Source organism: Notechis scutatus, chromosome 1 (assembly GCF_049901735.1).
Source record: "Notechis scutatus isolate UNSWTSFEM ecotype Mainland chromosome 1, rNotScu1.2, whole genome shotgun sequence".
Lineage (NCBI taxonomy): Eukaryota > Metazoa > Chordata > Lepidosauria > Squamata > Elapidae > Notechis > Notechis scutatus.
This window is the reverse complement of record NC_142009.1, coordinates 96,623,001-96,645,730: the sequence shown is the minus strand read 5'-3', so window position 1 is coordinate 96,645,730 and position 22,730 is coordinate 96,623,001. Positions and strand designations below refer to the sequence as shown.

Here is a 22,730-nt window from a genome sequence, read left to right as displayed (position 1 = left end):
ATGCCTATTTTAAAGACTAAATGGATATGATCATTTTAAAAGCTGAATGGAACAAGGAAGTGGAGACCCCATTTTATCTACAAATTAGGGAATGGGTTTTTTTTTGTTTATTGATTTTCTATTAAATACATTTCTTAGTGCTTAATAAACATGTTGTCTGGGTATTTAATTTACTTAACAATACAAATTATGGTATTTAATCTCAATAACAAATGTCTCAGTAGATTTTTTTTTGGGGTGGGTGTAGGTGTGTGTGCCTTCAAGTCAGGTAGTTAGAATAGGATCCAGTTAGGATTTTAGAGATCCTTGTATTTTTTTCCTCCAACATTTATCAAAATGGTTTGCCCTTAGATTCTTTCTAGGTCTAAGAGAATGTAACTGGCCCAAGGTCACCCAACTGGCTTTGTGCCCAAGAGTCACAGTCTCCTTGTTTCTAGAAAACTATATCAAATTGGCTCTCCAACAGATCTTCAACTATGACTTATTCAACAAAAAAGTAAGATTTCAGGTTTATAGGACACCATTGACCTTGTACAGAAAAGTAATGAACAAATGTTTTTGGAGATGCTATATTTGGCAATGTTCTTAAGAGATTGTCCTCTAGGAAGAAGTAATTAGATACATTTACTTGACTTTGAGGTAAACTTTAATAATTTGGGATGCCCAAATTGTTTTAAACTTAATGCCAGTTACCTGAAAATTGACATTTGGACAATGGAAATTGATTTTCTTTTTTTGTGTTCCCTCTTTGTTCAGTTCATAGATAGATAGATAGATAGATAGATAGATAGATAGATAGATAGATAGATAGATAGCACATTCTGTAACCATGTTTTACTCACATTTATAAGTTATACTTGATATTTTTTGCTAGGTTAATAATAGCAGTAACTGCAGAAAGGTCATTCTTCAAACTAAAGCATACAAAGGAATCATCTGTGCAACAACATTTCACAAAAGGTTGTTGCTACTCTTGAATGAGAATGAGCTTTCCAGAAAAATATACACAATATTCAAAAGATAAGTCAGGGTGTTATCAGATGACAACACCCAGGACTGTTGAGCAACCCTTTATAATATACCTGCACATGCCCTAGGAGGATGACGTTGTATTCCTGCTGTATAGGATTGGTTCACTGTGACTGCACAGTACAGACATGCAACATGTGAGACCAATAAACTACACAAACAGAAGAAGGTAAGAGTGATAGTAGCCAACTTCATTGAGTGCCTGGCTGCTTGCCTAGAAAATAAGTCACTACTGCTGGTGGTTTAATTATTGGGGATTTAGTTTGGGTTGTTGACAGAATGAGATATTATCAATATTACCATTATGATTGCACTTTGCATATTGCGATCTGTACAGAGATTCAGCAGATTCTAACCAGTTCTGGAGAACCGGTAGCGGAAATTTTGAGCAGTTCAGAGACCCAGCAAATGCCACCTCTGACTGGCCCTGCCCCCATCTATTCTCTGCCTCCTGAGTCCCATCTCATTGGCTGGGTGTTCTTTTGTTGCCCTGCACAGGAGAATGGAGCTGGAAAGCAGGTTAATGGGGTGGGGAGGGAATGGGATTATGCAGTAACCTTCCCCCAGGAGTGGGGAGGGAATGGAAATATTACAGTATCCTTACCCTGGAGTATGGTGGAAATTGAGATTTTACTACTGTAAAATCCTTCCCCTGCGACGCCCACCAAGTCACGCCATACGCACCAAGCCACGCCCACAGAACTGGTAATAAAAAAAATTGAATCCCACCACTGAATCTGTATTAAAAAATGCAAGAAGGACTTGCTCAGCCACTGATTTTTTGCCAAATTTATGCCATTATTATTCTACTCAATATATGTCCTTGCTGTGATGGACATGGCATGACTGATTTGTCATGGACCTATTCCGCCTTAACACACACTCACATATAATTTGTTCTCAACACTCATCTTAACTTTCTTCCACTTTTGACAAAGTTGATATAAGTATACATAAATGTAGATGAGTTGGCAAAAACCACCATCCTATTGTCAACATAATTTTATCAATATTTTAAATTGTTATGCATTTTGGTCAATTCTTAAACAGACCTCCCATTTATTACTCCTAATCATAGGAATAAGGCAGAAGGGAAAGCAAAAAAGATTTTTGGTGAAGTAATGATATGACAAATGGTCTATTGCTTTGTTGTTGTTTTGTTTTGTTGCTGGCACACTAAAATCACTCAATGCATGGGGATATTGTCAAACTAAAATAAAATTAAGAGCTCCCTTGCTTAGCACAAAATCTGATGTAAAGGCAAAAAAGCTACATTGGTTTTATGACCATACATAGGTCATTTTATTAGTTATGAATATAAAAGGAATCTCTGGAGTAGAATGATTTGATATTGAAGACGACTGGGTCCTTCTTGGCTGCTGAGCATGCTTGGTCTTTACTTCTGTGTGAATATTCTCCTCCCCCAAATTAACAATCATATAGGGGTAAGAATAGCTGATCCCAGGTATTACAGCATCTCTCACACACATATCTAAATGCACATTCTGCAGGGGGGAAATCCACTTGCTTACCTGACTATTTGGATAACGCTAGTTCAGATTTGATTGTGGGGCTCTTTGGTATAGGCGCTTGCATCACCTGCATTTTGACATGGAGGTTGGTTTCTCTTCTTCCTATCGAACAGTCTTCAGTGTTTTTACAGCAGCGATTACTACACAAACTATAGCTCTTGAACTTTGTAGCTTGGGAAGATGGACAACATAAAACAAACTGAAAGTAACTCTATACAAATGATAAAACGATTAAAAAATGTCTACAGCACAAAGAACAATGTGAAAAGAAAGACAAGTTTAAATATTGTTGTGTAAGAAAGGGATGAAAACAAGACAAGGATGAGTATAAGTAAAATGATAGGCTGGAACATCTGGGGAAAGTAAATACAAAAACAAGATAATGATACATTAATAAAACAGCAACCTTGACTTTTCAAGAGGGAAAAAGCTACATTAAATCTTTCTGCTTAGTCTAGTGAAAATTGTATATTTCAGTTCCAAATGCCTGGGCAAAAGAATCGGAGGGAATCTTGTAATAGTAATATTGGCAATTTAAATATTTTAACATTCTCCTGAAATATCTATGAATTTTCCCATCTGGGTGCTGATTGCTGTTAGGGAGATATGTTGGTTTTATAAACTGAGAGCAAACCCTACTCCTTACTAGCACTAATGATGCTACCTAGTAATGAATACAGGAATGAAACATCTACAAGAAAACAACCAAATTCAGAGAGAAGCAAGGACCCCTCATTTCATCCCTGAGCTACATATATTCTCCTTTATTGGTAGAATTAACAAATTAAAAAGTGGATTGACTCAAATACGGTAAGCTGACAGTTTCGCTATTCCCCATCATTCCTACTTTTGCTTATATATCAAAATGAAGATTGACAAGGCAGCTGGCAGGCCCTGGCTGCAGTTACTCCTTCAGCTAGTCATCCTCTTCCCTCTCTTAGCCAAAGAAAAAGGAGGCAAGCAAACCACTCCAAAGAGGGCTCCAGAACAGGGGGAGCAAGAAGGAAACCTTGAAACCAAGCTAGAAGTCCCACTCCCATTAACCTTGTCACTCTCAACTTCATCCTCATTGTCCCAGGCCTTTGCCCTGAAGATAGGTTGCTATAAATTCTTTTGTAGTTATGTTGCTCTATGGGCAGAAAACCTCTATGGGCAGAAAGCCCATAGCGATTTTCTGCCCATAGAGTAATTAATTAATTCCATTAAGGGAATCGCCCAACACCCACCTGGTTACCTATTTTCCAAAGCCAAGTTAAGACATTCTCCCAGGCAGTTTTGTATTTTAGAATTAAACATTTAAGTTTCATTTGTAAACTTTTAAGTATCATATTATGCTGGGATAATAGATTTTATATATTTTATTTTTACCATGCTATTTATTATGTATTTCAATTTTAAGTTAAGTTTTTTGTCTGTCTTTTTTCTAACTATATACGTTTTTATAAATCCTTTAATACTATGGGTACATTTAAAAAAAAGCTAAACAAATGACTATTTACTATTCACATTTTTAACCAACCCACAGAGCTCTTACTAGGTAAGTATCCAATAATGTCTTCCTCTTATGCTATACTTGTACAAAACCTAAGAATCCAATATTGGAACAATAATCTGGGAAATTTAAATTGCAGTCATAGGAATTAAAGGGTGTCTTCTTCATCTCACATAAGCACACATGAAAGTAGATCAAGTATTTAACTTTTATCCTGGGCTGAAACTCTTTCTCCTCAATGGCTTGACTAAATAAAAATCTACCTGACTCACTGACAAAGGTTCATCTGTACTTCGATCATCAGAAGGCTTTGGAACTTCTAGCTTGTCAATGAAGGCCTGGAGCTCTTTCCTAAATGCCTTCATCTGGGCATTGATCCGATAAAGAAGTTCGTGCTCTCGTATCCTACTTCCATCGTCTTCATCATCCATAAATCCAAACAGGTCCCCATTTGCCACGTAAATTCTTGCCTCAGCTATGATAGTGCTGGTATCAGAAATCAAGCGGTCAATTGTCTTGCCCAGGCGTTCAGCTTCACAGTGGATGTCCTTGGTTTGCTGCCGGTCATTAAAGCTTTTCTGCCAACCTACCGGGGTTGGATAGAAGGATCTTGTAGGGGTCAAACAACGGATGTTGCGGACTTCCTCTGAGTCACTTTCTCCACCAATGGGCCCTTCTCTTTTGCGGTGAGGGGGACGAGAATCCTCATCACTTTCTTTCTTTCCTGCCTCACTTTCAGCATCGCTGTCCCTGGGACTCCCTCGGATCCCCAAATGAGAGGCTAAATCATAGCGCTGCATGTTGGACAACAGTATCCTGTTCTCATATTGGAGCTGCATGACTTTACCACTGAGTTCGTTAATTTGCATGCGGGCAGCCTTCAATTCTTCCTGAAGGACTTCCGTCTTGGCACTGTCGTGGTGTCGTGAACTATCGTGAGTTCCACTCTTGTATTTGTATTTGTTCAGCTCTGCAGTGACACGTTTGTTTTGTTCTTCTGCATCAGATAAATTCCTCCTCAATAGTTCAGTCTCATCTTCAACTAACTGCAGATGCTGCCGTAACTCTGAGACAGATTCATTCGGTTCTCCCAGGAGGGGGTTGGCTGCCCCAGAGAAATCATCTCCTCTTAAGTCATCAAGCTCTGCTTTCAGTCCTCTGTTTTCCACTTCTAGTTCCACAATTTTCCTTCCAAGGATATTGGCTTCTTCCTCTACTAACCTCAGACGGAGCTTGAGTTCTGCTTCTCTTGTGCTAGGTGGACCTCCTGCTTCCCCTTTTGGTAAGGGACTGTCTAGATCACCATAAAATGACCGATACTTCTGAAGATCATGCTCAAATCTGTCCTTTTCCTTGTCAACTTTGGCTAATTTTTTTCTCATCAGAGTAGCCTCTTCTTTGACGAATTGCAACTGGCATTTTAGATCTTCACTGTCCTCCTGTGGCAAAGAAAGAATAATAATCCCCAGTTATATTGCTTTACTCATGGGAATGCTAAATGATAATTTAGCACAAAATACCAGTATATTTAATATATACAAATATATGCATATACAGTTGGTCGATAGACACACAGACAGATTAGAGGCATAACATGGGAATTGACAGGGTGTCTTGATGCCACACTTGCAACAAAAACTGACTCAAGTGTTCAATTGCAATCTTTGCCATCTACAGAAATATGATCATTTGGGTCCTAATCTGATGAATGGGTTTCATAAAAAGAGCTCTGGTTTTCACATAGTTGACTAAGGAAAGGTTTGCAATCATCTATAAGGAGTCCTCGACTTACGACCACAATTGAGCCCAGAATTTATATTGCTTTGTGAGAAATCTGTTGAGTGAATTTTGCCCCATGTTACGACTTTCCTTGCCACCTTTGTTAAGTGAATCACAGCAGTTGGTTAAATTAGTAACACGGCTGTTAAGTGAACCTGGTTTCCCCATGGACTTTGCTTATCAGAAGGTTGCAAAAGGGGATCTCGCATGACCCTGGGATATGGCAACCGTCATAAATATGAGACAGCTGTCAAGCTCCTGAATGTAAATCATGTGAACATGGGGATGGCTGCAACGGTCATAAGTGTGAAACATGGTCACAAGTCACATTTTTCAGTGCCGTTGTAACTTCAAATGGTCATTAAATGAACTTAAAAGGTCATATGGTTTGCTGTATTGTACCACGGGACAGAAAAAAATATTCTGTATCACCTCAGTGGGCATCTGCTGTGACCTTTTTTCCGATTTTTGCAAATCTTTGCTTCCTCTTCTTTTCATGGACTGTTATAAAAAAAGAGCAGATATGACAAATACTTTACTAAATGCATTGCTATCCAGATTTATTAAACCAGTACTATACAAGATTATTAAACCAAACAATATGACAATTCCCAGCTTTTTTTAAATAATATTTTTTGCTTCATCACCCAGAGATGGCTATGTTGAAATGCTGCCAGGACAGATTATTTGAATGTTCTTTAAATGTCCTTGTTTTTATTTCATTGAAATGCAATAGCAAGGAACATGCAGAAAAGTAGTTCATAAGGACCAAATAGCATTTTTAAACACGTTGAGTCAGGTACTGCCTTCAGCACAATTGTATTCACTAAAGAGATCAAAATAAAATTTAAAAAAAATACTCTGCAATAATTATTTCTCAGACCTGCAGGTTGTTTACCATGATAAAATTGAACTGAATTGGCATCCTTCAGTCTCAAGAGACTATGATATCATGCTATGAAACCAGTAACTGCAACTTCCTGTGTTGTTTCAATGTCGTATGCAAAGCTGGAGTGTCCTTTCCAGAGCACGAGGTCTGGATAATTTAATATGGAGGATAAACTGTTACCTAAGCAGCAAGTCCTCCTTCTCCACGTCACTGAAATAGTCTAATGGAACGGCAGAGCTGCTACCATTAGTTCCAGCCACGTCTCAGGAGTTACCAGAACGTGATTGTACACAGTCACGAACTGCTTCCGGGACTCCAGCTCGGGATTTTGCCTCGAGGTTGACTCCTGAAGCCTTTTCCAATAATAGATATAGCCACAAGTCAGTGGAGGTTTGAAATCAGAGTTTCCCTTCTCCTAGAAGATGGTTCTACCATTTTATCTGCCATTGGGACATAAAGCCCTCTTCCGCCTTCAAAACTGTCGACCATCTTCTCCTGTAACCCTGGTAAGGCGCCCTTATGAGGTGCTTCCAACCGGGCCAGCTGGACCAAGGTTTTTTTCAAGGAAATATTACTTTTCCGGCACTCCTCCTCACTCCAGGAAGCTCAGCTCGACTCCATTTACAGTGTCCATGATAAAATAATAAATGGACTTTCAAACCTGTCTGAAAGGCAAAACTGCTTTTCACTTGCAGATCAGCTGTAACCAGTGTGGTCAAAGAGGCAGGAGACATAGCGAAATTGTATATTCAGAGGTGGCATTCAGCAGGTTCTGACCAGTTCTGGAGAACCGGTACCAGAAATTTTGAGTAGTTTAGAGAACCGGCAAATACCACCTCTGACTGGAGATTTTGCAGTATCCTTCCCCTGCCATGCCCATCAAGCCACGCCCACAGAACCGGTAGTAAAAAATATTGAATCCCACCGTGTATATTACAACACTTGATGTCCCTATCCCACCTCAGCCAATTTTGCCTGTTCCTCCTCCTGATAAGAAGCTCATCACTGACCTCTTTTATTTTGTCAAATTCATTCTGAAGAGCGTGTTTTGCAATCTCAGCTTCTATCAACTGCTGCCTCAACTTTTCATTTTCATCTTCTGTGCTGGAGCGTTTTTCTTCCACATTTTCCAGCTCATGGTGAAGTCTTACTGAAACATCTTTTGCAACCTACATGGAAGGACATTTAACATTTTCAAGCAGGAAAATAACTTTTATAGTAGATCTTACTGTGTCCGTGAAGTTCAGGAGCATGTTGTGACAACTTATATCGGTTCTATTAAATACTGAATAAAATGTTCTTCCTAATTTTTTTTTTTTAAAAGCGTGCAATTAGGGTTATTTCAGGCACTCCAGTTTACTCTTTTGAGATCCGGACAGGACAGACACAGACTTCAGAGGATAATTAGGACTGCAGAAAAAACAATTACTACCAACCTGCCTTCAATCGAGGACCTGTACACTGCATGAGTCAAAAAGAGGGCTGTGAAAATATTTTACAGACCCCTCACATCCCAGACATAAACTGTTTCAACCCCTTCCCTCAAAGCGACGCTATAGAGCACTGCACACCAGAACAACTAGACACAAGAATAGTTTTTTTCTGAAAGCCATCACTCTGCTAAACAAATAATTCCCTCAACACTGTCCAACTATTTACAAAGTCTGCACTGCTATTACTGTTAATCTTCTTATCACTCCTTATCACTCATCCCCTCCCACTTGTGACTGTATAACTGTAATTTTGTCGCTTACGATTTATATTGTTTCCTAGTATGATTTGATTGCTTATTGTACCCTATGACTATCATTAAGTGTTGCACCTGATGATTCTTGACTCTTGATGAATATATCTTTTCTTTTATGTACATTGAAAGCATTTACACCAAGACAAATTCCTTGTGTGTTCAATCACACTTGGCCAATAAAGAATTCTATTCTATTCTATTCTATTCTATTCTATTCTATTCTATTCTGTTCTGTTCTGTTCTGTTCTGTTCTGTTCTTCTGTTCTGTTCTGTTCTGTTCTGTTCTGTTCTATTCTATTCTATTCTGATACATAGCAACAATATGATGAATAGAATTCCCAAAGATTAATTCTTTGAACATTAGAATCAGGGCCAATCCAGCCAGCAACTGGCATGAAGTCTTAGTCTGAGTACAAATACAACCTTAGGGGAGGGAAAGCAGGGCAAAAATTGAATTAACAAGTACAGGTAGTTCTCAACTTGCAACCGCAATTGAGCCCAAAATTTCTGCTAAGTGAGACATTTGTTGAGTGAGTTTTGCCCCATTTTATGATCTTTCTTGCTACAGTTGTTAAGTGAATCACTGAAGTTGATAAGTTAATAACCCGGTTGTTAAGTAAAACTGGTTTCTCCATCAACTTTGCTTGTCAGAAGGCCACAAAAGGTGGTCACATGATCCTGGGACACAGAAACGGTCATAAATATGAACCAGTTCCCAAACATCCAAATTTTGATCATATGATCTTAGGGACACTGCAAAAGTCATAACTTTGAAAAATGGTCATAAGTCACATTTTCAGTGCCATTGTAACTTTGAACAGTTACTAAATGAACTGTTGTAAGTTGAGGACTACCTATACAGTAAATGATAAGGAGACATGTTCACTGATAGATCTAGAAAAGCCAAAGCCACCTTGGTATAAAATATTTAGTTTAACTATTGAACATGTTTTACTGCAGCTGTTATTAAAAATAAAAACTCTTAGTATTATTGCAAAGCAATGCAATTATATTTCATACTTTAATTCAGACAATTCTTTTGTAAGAGCTCAGCTTCCAACCGAAGCATTGGGTAATTAATTTGTTTGATTTGTAGCCCAGGAAAATGTCTCATAAAACTCATTTTAATATTCTTCCTCCCATGCAATGATTTATGGTTTAATATCCTTTTTCTTAGATTGAACATTTCAAAAGAATATATATATATATATATATATATATATATATATATATATATATATATATATATATATATATATATATATATATTGTTTTCTTAAGTTTTCGGTACTTACATGTATGGTGTTCGCTTGGTTGGGTATTTTCCCACGTCATTGTAGTTGTTCTTTTAAAGTTGTAGCAACGTTTCAGCAGAATCTCATCTGCCATCATCAGGCTTCTGTATTGTGTCCGTCTGTATGTGTCTGTATTGTGTCCAGACGGACACAATACAGAAGCCTGATGATGGCAGATGAGATTCTGCTGAAACTGCTACAACTTTAAAAGAACAACTACAATGACGTGAAATACCCAACAAGCAACACCATATATATATATATATATATATATATATATATATATATATATATATATATATATATATATATATATATATATATATATATATATATATATATTTGCCGGCGTATAAGACGACTGGGCGTATAAGACGAGCCCCCAACATTTCCACTCAAAATATAGTTTTTGTTATATACTCGCAGTATAAGACGACCCCCCCACTTGGAGGCATGCTTTTCAAGGCAAAAAGTCGTCTCATACGCCGGCAAATACAGTAAGTTGTAACACTTGGGGTATTCTGGATATAATTCTTGATTGACACCCCCAACCCCTTTCCCCAAACTTACAAAGCCACCAAAATGCTTTAGAGAGGCAGCTTCGCCTTTCTCAGGCTGGCACTCAATTCCTCTCCCTTTCTTTGTGACAGCCCCGCGTGTGTGCCATCGGGACTCCAAGGGTGGGGATGGACAGCTGCCAACTCTCTCTCTCTCTCTCTCTGTGTGTGTGTGTGGTGTGGAGGGTAATTCCGCTATCTCTGGCCTCCGCTCGGTTTTAAAGTCGCTTGGCCGGTTCCCAAGTCGCAAGCGCGCTGGCCGGGAGACGCGGCGCCGGGTGGAAGCTCGGTGCAGGGGAGGCAGATCTTTCTCTCTTAAGCGGGGAGGGGAGGAGGGGACAAGAGGAGGGGACGGGACGGGACAGGGGCGGGAGGAGGGCGCCTTCTTCCACCGCCCACCGACCCTTTTCTTCCCAAGGGGACCCTGGAAAGCAGCTCGGGAGCCGGGTGGCCCTGCCCAGCGGGGTCCCATCAGGAACTTCCTGAGGACACCCCCGCCCCCAAGCACAGCCCTCCCGGTCTTTCAAAGAGGGAGGGAGAAGCGGAGGAGCAAATTGCCGCCCCGCCCCGCTGCCCAGAAGGAGGGGCGCCACAGTCCACCCCCACCACCTTTTCCCCCCACTCCCGGGCCATTCGCGGCTCGGGCTGGCTGGGCGAGCGGCCCGCCAGAGACCCTCCGCTCCACCCCCACCCCACCTCCAGATTGGCCTCCGCAGCGCCCGAGCCGGGCGGAGGGTGGGTGGGTGGGTGGGAGGAGGAGGAAGAGAGACTCCGGCTGGGCTTGAAGGGGCTTCGCAAGTTGCGGAGCTCCGCCCCGTCACTCTTGCACCAGTGACAATGTATTTACCGGGCGATAAGACCCCCCCCACTTGGAGGCATGTTTTTAGGGCAAAAAGTCGTCTTATACTTTGGCAGAATCCCAGAAGCCTGATGATGGCAGATGAGATTCTGCCGAAACGTTGCTACAACTTTAAAAGCACAACTACAATGACGTGGGAAAATACCCGAGCAAAGCTGAATACCATACATGTAAGTACCAGCGAAAACTTAAGAATATATATATATATATATATATATATATATATATATATATATATATATATATATATATATATATATATATATATATATATATATATACACATACACATATACATATACATATACATATACATATATATATATATACATACACATATACATATACATATACATATACATATACATACATAATCATTTGCCTCTGACTTTCAATCCTTCAAGCTAGGCCACATCAGAAAATAGACTCCACTGGTATAACTGGAACTATACTTTATTGATTTAAGTAATAACAGAATGTTGAAAGCTGGGTTCTGTTTTCCCATCCCTCTCTCTTATATCTCACTGAATTAGGTCAGTCTGAGCTTCTTTATCACATTTTCTATTTCCAAAACTGAAACCATGCTATTGTTTTTAAAATTATTTCTGCATATTGTAGTTTCAGAGATCCATTTCCGAGTATCTCTACATTGATCTCGGGATTATAACATTAACTGGATCTTTTTTTTTTGTTTCAATTGAAATTAAAAAATGGTATGTGGCATTGATTTCTAGATGCATTCACTAAAATTAAATTAAATTATAAGCCTAAAGCTATAATTTCATTTACAAGTCTTTGAAATATCTGTCAATTAATGACCTGGAATGTGATCTCTAGTGAATCCGTAATGATTGGATACTTCTAAATAGTTGAGTAAGGAGGGAAAAAAGTAAAAAAAAAATGAGTATAAGGTTAGGATCTACATGACAGATATATCATTCTGATGACCATTAGATATTTTGGAGTATGCGTCTCACAATTGACAAATCAGGTTTGTTCTGATTGATGAAAAATGTCCAAAAAAATCAGAACAGTACCACTTTGCTCACTCTGCCTTAGACAATCAAATTCCAGTTGTCAAAACCACAAGACAACTCAAGACTTATGCTACATTTGCCTTCCCACAAAAGATTAGGATAACTAAAGGTATTGTGCTGTCCAGACAGTTTATAGAGTTAAGGAGATTTGGGATAGTTAGTTAGGAATTTAGAGCTGTCCCCTTAAGGGAATGCATCATGGTAAATGTAGTTAAGGTATCCTCAGTGTGCTGCGATAGCACACTATGCACCTCAGTGTGCCGCGAAAGCACAATCGGAGCCAGTGGTGAGTGTCAATTGCATGACAGCGTGCAATAACACACCAGCCCCTCGCTCGTGTCGTCAAATCTGTTTTTCCAAAGTCTACCCTGATGGACGCCCAGAAGAAGCAGTGAAGATGTATGTAATACTGGATCCTCAGAGTGATCGCTCACTAGCCAGGTCTGTATTCTTTGACCTCTTTGATGTTCAGAAGGAAAAAGTTGCACTTCACGATATCAATGTGCACTGCACCAAGACGCACGGCGGGGAGGGAAGCTACTGGACTCTATATAGTCACTAGATGGAAGTTCCCAGTTCCTACTGCCACCCGTGTTGGAATGGGACAGGATACCAGATGAACGCAGCCACATTGCAACACCAGAGGTAGCTAGCAACATACCTCACCTGAAGCATATTGCTCATCACTTTCTCACCCAAGATCCTGAAGCCAAGATTTTGCTCTTGCTGGGACTAGATGCCCCTGATGCTTTAGCGTACACTGAAGTAGTAAGAGGCCCGAGATACTCATCCTGTGCCTTCAAAACAGACCTGGGTTGGGGAATCTCAGGAATTGTCTGTGTCGATAGGATGCAGGCCCCAACCCAGACAGATGCCTTCACACCATCCATTCCAACAGTCTTATGACACCCTTTAGCACCATCGAAAACAAGAATGCCGGTCCATCCTAAGATGCCTCCGGCAACCAGTAGACTTTCACTAAGACACTTTAAACGGCCGCTAGCGACCACCAGACTTTCACGAATACACTCTACAAGGGGAGATGTCTTCTCAACATCCAGTTCAACCGCTTGTCAACACCCCTTTGAACCGTTGGAAGCAAGAGTACCTGTCCACCCTAAACGGCCACCAGAGGCGACCAGCAGACTTTCACCAAGAAGCTCTACACCAGACCAGTCACCGACCTAGTGCTGCTGCGGAGAAAGGCTGAACTCGAAGATTGAACCTCAAGCTTTGCATGTCTTGCTTTGTTTGATGCTTTACTATTTACTGTTTCTCTTAGTTATACAGATAACTGTTTATTTTAGTTATATAGTTATCTGCTATTCAGTCAGTATTACTCTTTACTGTTTATCTTAGTTATACAGTTACTTTAGTTAGTGGAATTTACAATTCCAGGCGGGGAGTGTGCTGTCCAGACAGTTTAGAATTAATGGGATTTGGGATAGTTAGTTAGGAATTTAGAGCTGTCCCCTTAAGGGAATGCATCATGGTAAATGTAGTTAAATGTAGTATCCTGGGAAATGTAGTCCATGTCATGTGGACTGTAATCTGTAATCCTGATTGGTCACTAAATTGACTCTTGTTGGGTTGGGGGAGGCTCTCTCACTCTTGTCTGAATCCTTTACCATGCAGCCGCTTCAATCATCATGGGCATGAGAATTTATTATCTTTCTTCACCATAATGCAGACATGCAAAGGATTGGATATTAAGAAGAACCTCATCATAAATGTGAGTTGATAAGGATGCCGGATGAACCAATAAAAAAGACTTTGTATGGATGCTTTGTGGAATTGCTCTGTCTGCTTTATATCCATCCAGAGCATAATAAGCAGAACAGGTATCCTAATCTGACTGTTCTTCTCACTAATTGCTCATCTTCTGATACAAAATTACCTTTAGATCCTGTTCCAAGCTACGGAGAAGTTCTCCATCAATTTCTCCAGTTTGTGCATAACGGAGCTTCTTCCGCTCTGCTTTTCGAAGACGATACTGAAGGATCCTACAGTTTTTGTTAGCTCTCTCCAATTCATGACGCACTTCCTGAAGCTGGCAAGCATCCTCTTCAAAAAAGCTGTCCCTCATCTCATCCATTTCAGTTCTAAGTTCGTCTATTTCATTCTGGCACATGTTCAGAAGGAAACAAATACAAAAGTGTAAAATGACATCAGGTCACATTGATACAGAACACAAGATATGGTAATTTACTCATGGTTCTTAAATAACTGTTATAAGAGAAGCATATGGTTTACCACCTAGCTTCCTTATGCTTGCAAGTATTAGAAATGGCAGAAGAAGAAAAAACTGTGATCCCAAATTAAGAATCAATTCATTTATATTTCAAATATTCCTTGAAAAGAAGGCACTAAAAGAAGCGTGTGCACATGTAGTACAATGAAATTGCTTCATAAGCCAGGAGAACCCCCAAATATGTCAGCCATGTATGTTCTATAATATACGTATGTGGCAATGAAAAGCATGAAGAATGGAGAACATCTGGCAAATCATATTCAACTTTGTACATTTTTTATATCTCACAGGTGCAATAATCGTAGAACATTTATTTAGAAAATAATAATTTCTAAATGTCCATGACTCAGGGAATCTCAAATTGGGTTGAGGCCACTAGAGAATCAAGTGTAATTTAGAAGGTAGTCACAATTTCTCTAAAATGCAAGCAAAGCCGAAGCATTATCAAATCAAAGTATGGTCTTTGATCCACAGTTTGCCTTAGCAAGTCCATAGTGGGCAGTTATTTTACCACAAAGTCTGAAAATCTTTGAGGAACATAGATAAAAATGTGATTATTAAACGTGTGTGTCATACTCACTTCTTGAACAACTTTAACCTCCATGATGCCATTATCTTTATTTTATATATTTGGTTCTTTTATTAGATTTATATCTTGTCTTTATTTTGTGCGACTCAATTTATGGGAAGTCACAGATTATTATTTCATGGAGTTATAAGTATCAGTAGGTTATTAACTCAGTTACTTCATCAGTTTGCTGGATTGAATTTCATATTAACTTTTATAGCTATAGTCAATTTGGTATACAATAGAAAAAGCAAACCAGAGGTTTAGAATATAGGGTGAAATATTTTTTAAAAACCCTGCCCAATGAGGGAAATACTGTATTATATTCCCATCAAAGTTCATAGCCAAGGATTTATGCACTCCCTCCCCCACCCTTCTCTTAAACCAGGAAGCAAACCAATATGTATCTCAACAACAACTTGGTCTCCTCAAAGCAGAATTCACCATTAGCATTCCTTCTCCTTTCTTCTGTGGAACAGATTAGACCACCACCAGCATGTGCACATATACACTAGAACTGAGGCACGACCCCATTATTCCTTCCCTTCTGCATCTTTTGCTCACCTTGAGGTTTTCATTCTCCTCCTCCAGTTTCTCCATCTCTTCCTGCAGCTCCTGCTGCTGAGATTCCTGGGTCACGTTGCCTCCCATTGTTCCACTGAGACCATTGCTACCTTCATTTGCAGGCAGCATGATGGGTAAGGGTGTCGAGGAGGGCGAACTGCCCCCATTGCCATTAGCTTTGTTGTTACCTTTGTTCTGCATCTGGGTTGCTGATAACCCTTTCCTGAGATGAAACTGCATGAGCTCACTTTGTAGGCATCCTTCTTTCCAGTAGTTGCCATTGTTCACTGATAGAGCCTGGCCTTTCCCTGAACCACAAGAAGACGAAGAAGCTGAAGTTGCCTCTCCTGCACTCTTCTGCGAAGGCTTGTTTGTTTTACCCCTGTTCCAGCTCTTGGATGGCAGCTGAGAAAGTACAAAACTGCCCACCCTTTCCCCCTTCCCTCCAGATACAAGCTGTTGCTCTCCAGCCCTAGGACCTGTAAGCTCAGTGTCTTTGGGAGGTGCCTCTCGTGCTTCAGCTGCAGGCCCTGGATTTGGTCTGGGACACCCTCCTACCGAGACCAGGAATGAGGCAGGCTGCTCTTCAGCACCATCCCCGGCATGGACAGCTCCCAACAGCACTGAGCTCCTTGTTGGTGTAACCTGTAGGGGCAGCTTCTCTCCTTCCACTCCTCCACCCTTGACCCGGCTAGTTTTCTGTCCTGTGGGTGACTGCTGCAGTAGCTGCTGCTGCCGGGTAGAGCCAGCTTTCGAGGCAGGAACTGCAGCTGCTGCTGTTGTGAAGCGGGATGAATTGGCAGCTGGCAAAGGCTGGCGGACAAGAGATTCCTTGGGTCTGCCTGGAGAGAATGCACGCTGCTGCTTAGTTCGGCTGCTGCTGCCCTCAGGAAGTAAACGAGGAGAGACGGTTGCAGCACCGCCTCCGCTAGGTGGCTGGCTCATGGCTAAATCAGAGGTGTATCTGAAATATTCAGCCCTCTCTGGCTCATTGTCTTCCTGCCTTCCCTCCCTCCCTCCCTCCCTCGACTGGTGAGCGAAGCACACACAGAAGCTTTGTCAACAGCCCCGCCACTCAACACAAAGCAAGCCTATTCACCACATGAAGAACAATGTGCTTATAATAAAAGGGGTGGAGTTTGAAATTGCTCCAAGAGGTTAGCTCACAATCTTAGATGCAAAAGATGCAGCCACTGACTGGAAGCTTGCTTTTAAATCCATGAAGCAGTTCTCATTTCTCATGTGAACAGACCAAATCCTCTAGCTGAAGTGACTTTTCTTAAAGTGCTACTTCCACAAACCACATGTTCCAAAGAACTACCACAGGTCAGTGAGGATGGATCCATTCAGTAGCTTCAAAACAGATCTGTCTGTGGCTACAAGGTCCAGCATAGTTAAAAACAGTCTCTTCCAGCTGGGAGAAAAAAACTGTGACCAGACTTAAAATAATCCATATTTAACATGCTGTAAAACAATAAGAGATCTGTTAGAAAACTCTAATTGCATCATATGCATCATATCTCTAATATTGGCTTTTAATGAGACGAAAGAACAGGTTTTCCTACCTCCTTCTCATATTTTATCTATGCTTCCTAACAAACTCTGAATGTGTTGAGGGACAAAGAAAACTCAAACAATCATGATAAAAAATAAACACTTAAATTTATTCAAATAAGAACATTAGTGAAGGGAGGAAGAGATTGAATAATGCTTTCAGTAGGTACATCTTTAAACTAACAATTGTAAAATCAAAAACAATATTACAACACTTTAGTTTGAAGCAAGCCCCAATGGATTCAAGTTGAATACAAAGCAAAGTGAATGCAGCATTGCAGCCTTCATGTAATTCAAATTCATATTTTGCTGTTAGCTTTTAAAAATTGTCAATTTGTTTTACAGTACAACTACACCAGCCAAGAGTTTATTTCCAAGTACTAGAAATGAGAGTGTGAAATATGAAACAATCTTAATTCTTGAATAAAGGATGGTTTGATTTGTAAGGCTTACTATAGCTACATTTGCATATACACCAGTTTGCAAATCTAACTTCTGTTTTACTCCACCTCACATGAATACCAAAGCAAAGGAAAAGTCTGAAAAAGTTTCACACAAGAGTATGAACCATTTGTTTAAATTATGAACACAGATGAACCACACCTTTCCTAGCTGGGTATTCTCCAAATACTTTTCGTGTCCTGTTTTCATTGTTCTACCTAGCTGATCACATCTGGCCTGAGATTCTGGGAACCATATTTCAATACAAGAAAGGCATCAAGTAAGAGAAGATTGATGTAATTACTAATCTCTGATTAAGTAGGATTTTTTTCTTGCTGTATTTGCATAGATGTAATTGTTTGCATAGCAGAAGCGGATTTGTTCAATTAAATATAAAAAAGTAGTCTACAATTCTTAAAACTTTCTCAAGGTGACCTCTCTTAGCCAATATTGTTATTTACTTATTTATGTAATAGATTTATAGGGCTGCTCAATGTAATTCTCTGTAGCATACAGTAAGACTCAAACAAAAACATTTTCAAAAATCACATTAAAAAAACCACCTATCTGACGCTAATATTTGGCACAATAATAATCTTTACCATGTCACTGAAGCATTAAGTTTACTACCAGTATATCAATCTCAGCATTATTAATTGTATAAGTGCATGCACATTGCTTACCTATTTAATCTTGTCATGAGTAAGCTGTTCTCAGATCCTAACAATTTACAACAGGTTATGAACTAAAATGTGTCACAGTAAGACAATGTTTATTTGCGTACCAGTGCTACAAAGCTGGCTCACAAAAGTATAACAACGGCAAAATATTTAAAAGTGCCACTAACAGAAGTATCTTACAGTGCAGGTAGGTACAATCAATTAGTTCTCAAAGGATGGGGCAATTAAAAATGAGAATCTTCAATATTCCAGAATCCCAATTTTAACAAACACACACAAATCATGAAATGGACAAGATAAACAACAAGTCTACTTTGTGTATAACTTTTTGAGTTCACTGATGGGTAAATAAGTTTGGGACAAACTTACTCAATTGCCTTTATTTATTTACTTACTCAATTGCCTTTATTGGCAAACAAGCTGTAAAACTCACACCTAAGGTCTATGTAAATAGCTTTCACTCCAATATTTTACAAGTACTTTAAAATCTGAACGTCAAAGTTTATTTATTTTATCAGAAAGCCTTTTCGGTTGTTTAAAACAAAGGAAAAAGAACAATATTCTCTTTAAGGCTTCAGGATTCTCCGAATGCTCTCTCTTCTCCTTGCAGCAATTAATTGATGAATACAGCAATGAACCCTTACAGCAATTGACCTACCAGCCAAGTACCAGCGTTTTTCCCTCCGCAATTTCCGCGGCAGCACAGCGGACCGCTAGGTTCTGCCAACGCCGGCTCTCAAGGGCATCCGCCGAGGGAGGGCTGCTTATCCATCCGGACAAAGGTGGCTCGCACCCTACGGCGTCTTAACGAGAAACCTGGCGATGCTGCTCTCCGTTCAAGCCCGAGCGGCTCGCATTCTCTTCTGCCGGTCATTAGAAACACGAGGAGCCAACCTGGACCCAACCACCAAAGCGTCTCCCGCTACCTCCCCTCTCCCCCGGAGCTCCGCATTGGTCTCCCGGGATCTCGTCACGTGGAGAATGAAAGAAGCGGCGGAACGTCGCGACGCTGCCCGTTTCCCCCACTGAAAACAGTTGCCGGGAGTGGGGGAGGAGGAGGAGAAACAAAAGAGAAGAAGGTCAGGAAGCGCCAGGCTAGCACGAGATGTCCCTCCATCACCTCACACGCCAGAATCTCTTTTGTCGTTGCATTGGCTTCCCATTTGGAATCGCTTCCCCTTTTTGTTGCAATCGATGAATCAATCAACACCCTTTGCTTGCGCACTGAAGGTCTTTCTCTCTCTCTCTTTTCTGCCCTCTCTTTCTCTCTCCCCGCTCTTTCCCTCTTTCTCTCTTCCCCCTCTCTTTCTCTCTCTTTCTCCCCTCTCTTTCTATCTCCCCTCTTTCCCTCTCTCTCTTTCTCTCTCCCTCTCTTTCCTTCTCGTTCTCTCTCCCCCTCTCTATCTTTCTGCCCTCTATTTCTCTCCCTGCTCTTCCCTCTCTCTTTCTCTCTCCCCTCTCTTTCTCTCTCTTTCTCCCCTCTCTTTCTATCTCCCCTCTTTCCCTCTCTCTCTTTCTCTCTCCCTCTCTTTCCTTCTCGTTCTCTCTCCCCCCATCTTTCTGCCCTCTATTTCTCTCCCTGCTCTTTCCCTCTCTTTTCTCTCTCCCCTCTCTTTCTCCCCTCTTTCTCTCTCCCTCCTCTCTCTCTTTTTCTCTCCTCTTTCTATCTCCCCTTTCCCTCTCTTTCTCTCTCCCCCTCTCTTTCTCTCACCCTCCTCTTTCTCTCTCTCTCTCTCTTTCTCCCCTCTCTTTCTATATCCCCGTTCTCTTTCCTCTCTCTCTCTCTTTCTCTCTCTCCCTCTCCCTTACACTCTAAAAGACTCCCAAACTTGTTCTGCTTTTCGCTTTCCTGAGCAGCGATGCGACGCCCCCCCTCCCCACAAACTGAGCGTTGACTTACCCTGCCCGACTTCAGCCATCCCGGGGAGGGGAGACGCCGAGTCAAGGCGTCTCGGGAAACTGCAGCTGTTTTATTCCGGCGCTGACCTCATTGGGCCTGGGAAAGAGCGGGAGGAGGGGGGGGCGGGGAGGAGGGGGGGCGGCGGGGAGAAGAAACAAGGGAGGGACGGAGAGAGAGAGAGAGAGAGAAGCGGGCGTGGGGGGGGAGGAAGTAGCGAAGCCAGATGAAAAGCGCAATGCTGGGCCACGCCTAGGCTGGCCTCGGGGTTCCGGCCCAAATTAGATGATGGCTCTCCGTGGCAGGAAGGAAGCCGGGGTGCGGGCTGTTTGTGTCCCTTCAAAAATCAATTCAGGAAACGATCGATCCTGATCAAATATTTATTCCCCTTCGACTCCGCAGCAATACCGTGCAAGGTGCTTCCCGATGCAACGCGATCGCTCTGGGGCTCCCTTTTGTTCCGGAGCTTAGGTTAAATTGGTGCTTCAGACGTATATTTTGTTCAAGGGCGGAAGGCTATTCGTGCCAGAGGCGATGCTTACGACTCCTGCTAATTTCTCCGGATGTAGCGACTAATCCTCTTGTGTTGTAAGCAGTGGTTTCCAATTCTTTTACACCTAGGGTTATTTTGTGAATGGACCCACAGCTTGCCTTCAGAACTCCTGGATGCTTCATCACTGGAGGTTTTTTTTTAAAGAAGAGGCTGGACAGCCGCTTGTCTCAAATTGTATTGGGTCTCCCGCTTGAGCAGGAGGTTGGACCGAAGGCCTCCAAGGTCCCTTCCAGCTTTATTATGATTGATTGAATTAATTTCAGGGATTTCTGGCTTAGCCCTTATGTGCGGCCACATATAACTTTCTTTTCAATATAAAACTTGCCCCCACTTCTCATTTAATTTTAAAGCTGCTGACATCTAATTTAAGGAGTTAAGAGAAGTATCAACTTCAGAGATGGTATCCATCAGGTTCTGACCAGTTCTGGAGAATCGGTAGTAGAAATGCTGAGTAGTTCGGAGAACCTACAAATACCACCTCTGACTGCCCCTCCCCCATCTATTCTCTGCCGCCCGAGTCCCAGCTCATTGGCTGGGTCTTCTTTTGTTGCCTTGCACAGGAGAACGGAGCTGGAAAGCAGGTTAGTGGTGGGGAGGGAATGAGGATTTTGCAGTATCCTTCCCCTGCCACGCCCACCAAGCCTGACCACGCCCACAGAACCGGTAGTAAAAAAAAATTGAATCCCATCACTGACCTGCTTCCTACTGCATGATATCACAGTTGTTTAGAGCCTACAGAAGATCCATTTCCATGAATTTTGTTAAACGTGCTTGATTAGATTTCTATCCCACCTTTTTTCCAGAAACTCAAAAGCAGCACACATAGCATCCTTTTTTCCAATGTTTCCCCAAAATGCCAACCCTCTGATGTTGAGCTGTAAGTGACAGGGCCAAAGTCACCCCATAAGCTCCCACAGATAAAAGATATCCTGTAATGTTGATCTGTCCAGTTTTAGTCCTTCGCTGCATTTGCTACTTTTATATTATAGATTATAGAAGTACCTTATCAATTAACAGTTTAATGTGTTAAAAAAAACTCATTGTGTTATTCCAACCGAAATTATTAACGTGACCTAGGCAATTACTCAGGTACATTATTTCAGATGTTATGGACAGAAGTTGTAGGAGGAGAGCGATGGGAATCCATGGTAGCAAAAAAAATCAGGAGTTTTCCAGCTAACAAATTTGATTGAAAGGTCTATACTTTTATGACATGCAGCTTGCTTGATCAGATGCATTGAGTGGCTAGTCTGATGAAAAATTTAAATTGGAGTAAGGTGGAGGGAAAGGAGGTGACAATAGTTTTACGTATAGAGTTTGTATGTGGGACAGGGTTTTGTTTGGGTTTTTTTTTATTTTGGGGTGTCTTCAAGTCCCTTTTTGACTCCTGGAGACTGCCTGAACAAGTCCTTGCAATACCGTTGGCAAGGTTTCAGAGGTGGTTTGCTGATGTCATGTTACTAGATTTGACAGAGGGATTGCCACCCAGCTGGCTTTGTGGCTCGGGCAGAAAGTCCCCTGGTTTTTAGCTTGGTGCCTTCACCACTACACCAAACTGGTTCTTTAGATTACAAGTGTCTTAAAGTTTAAAAAAAGGTAAAGGTTTCCCCTGTCCAGTCATGTCCAGCTCTAGGGAGAGGTGTCATCTCCATTTCTTAAGACAAGGGAGCCAGCGTTGTCCAAAGACACTTCTGTGGCCATGTGGTCAGCATGACTGTCATGCCCCCCCATCGGAGTCTTAATCTGCGGGGGAAGATGAGCTGGAACAAGAAATGGCAGACATGGAGAGGGTGGCTCCAGTTAGCCTTGGAGGAAACTGGGGAAGGGCAGAGTCAGTCCAGGCAAGGTTTTTCTGAAGTAGTAAGGCCTGCAGGCAGGGAGGAACATAGGCAGGAGGAACAGGAGGGACAGAGCTCAGGCGAGGAACTAGGATCACCCCCTCCTGATCCAAGGGCTCAGTGAATGGAGAGGAGGTGTGATCAACGCAGATGGAGCAGTCTGTCTCC

At 41.4% G+C, this 22,730-nt stretch overlaps 1 protein-coding gene across 3 annotated transcripts in view; it reads right to left on the bottom strand.

Moving 5' to 3' along the window:
• MTCL3 (MTCL family member 3) overlaps positions 1–20,267 on the bottom strand; it is a 30,615-nt gene extending 10,348 nt beyond the window's left edge. Inside the window, exons 1-7 of one of the 3 annotated variants that reach the window (XM_026666084.2) lie at positions 20,175–20,267; positions 15,600–17,063; positions 14,114–14,338; positions 7,732–7,890; positions 6,265–6,333; positions 4,317–5,492; positions 2,562–2,914 (exon numbers count right to left, since the gene is read on the bottom strand). In XM_026666084.2, the coding sequence (XP_026521869.2) occupies positions 2,804–2,914; positions 4,317–5,492; positions 6,265–6,333; positions 7,732–7,890; positions 14,114–14,338; positions 15,600–16,544 (2,685 nt within the window). In that variant the 5' untranslated portion in view covers positions 16,545–17,063; positions 20,175–20,267 and the 3' untranslated portion in view covers positions 2,562–2,803. Of the gene's footprint in view, positions 1–2,561; positions 2,915–4,316; positions 5,493–6,264; positions 6,334–7,731; positions 7,891–14,113; positions 14,339–15,599; positions 17,064–18,277; positions 18,386–18,932; positions 19,026–20,174 lie in introns of those variants that run through there. The other 2 variants (XM_087972306.1, XM_087972310.1) reach the window with 2 other exon arrangements.
• Between the last annotated feature and the right edge of the window lie 2,463 nt (positions 20,268–22,730).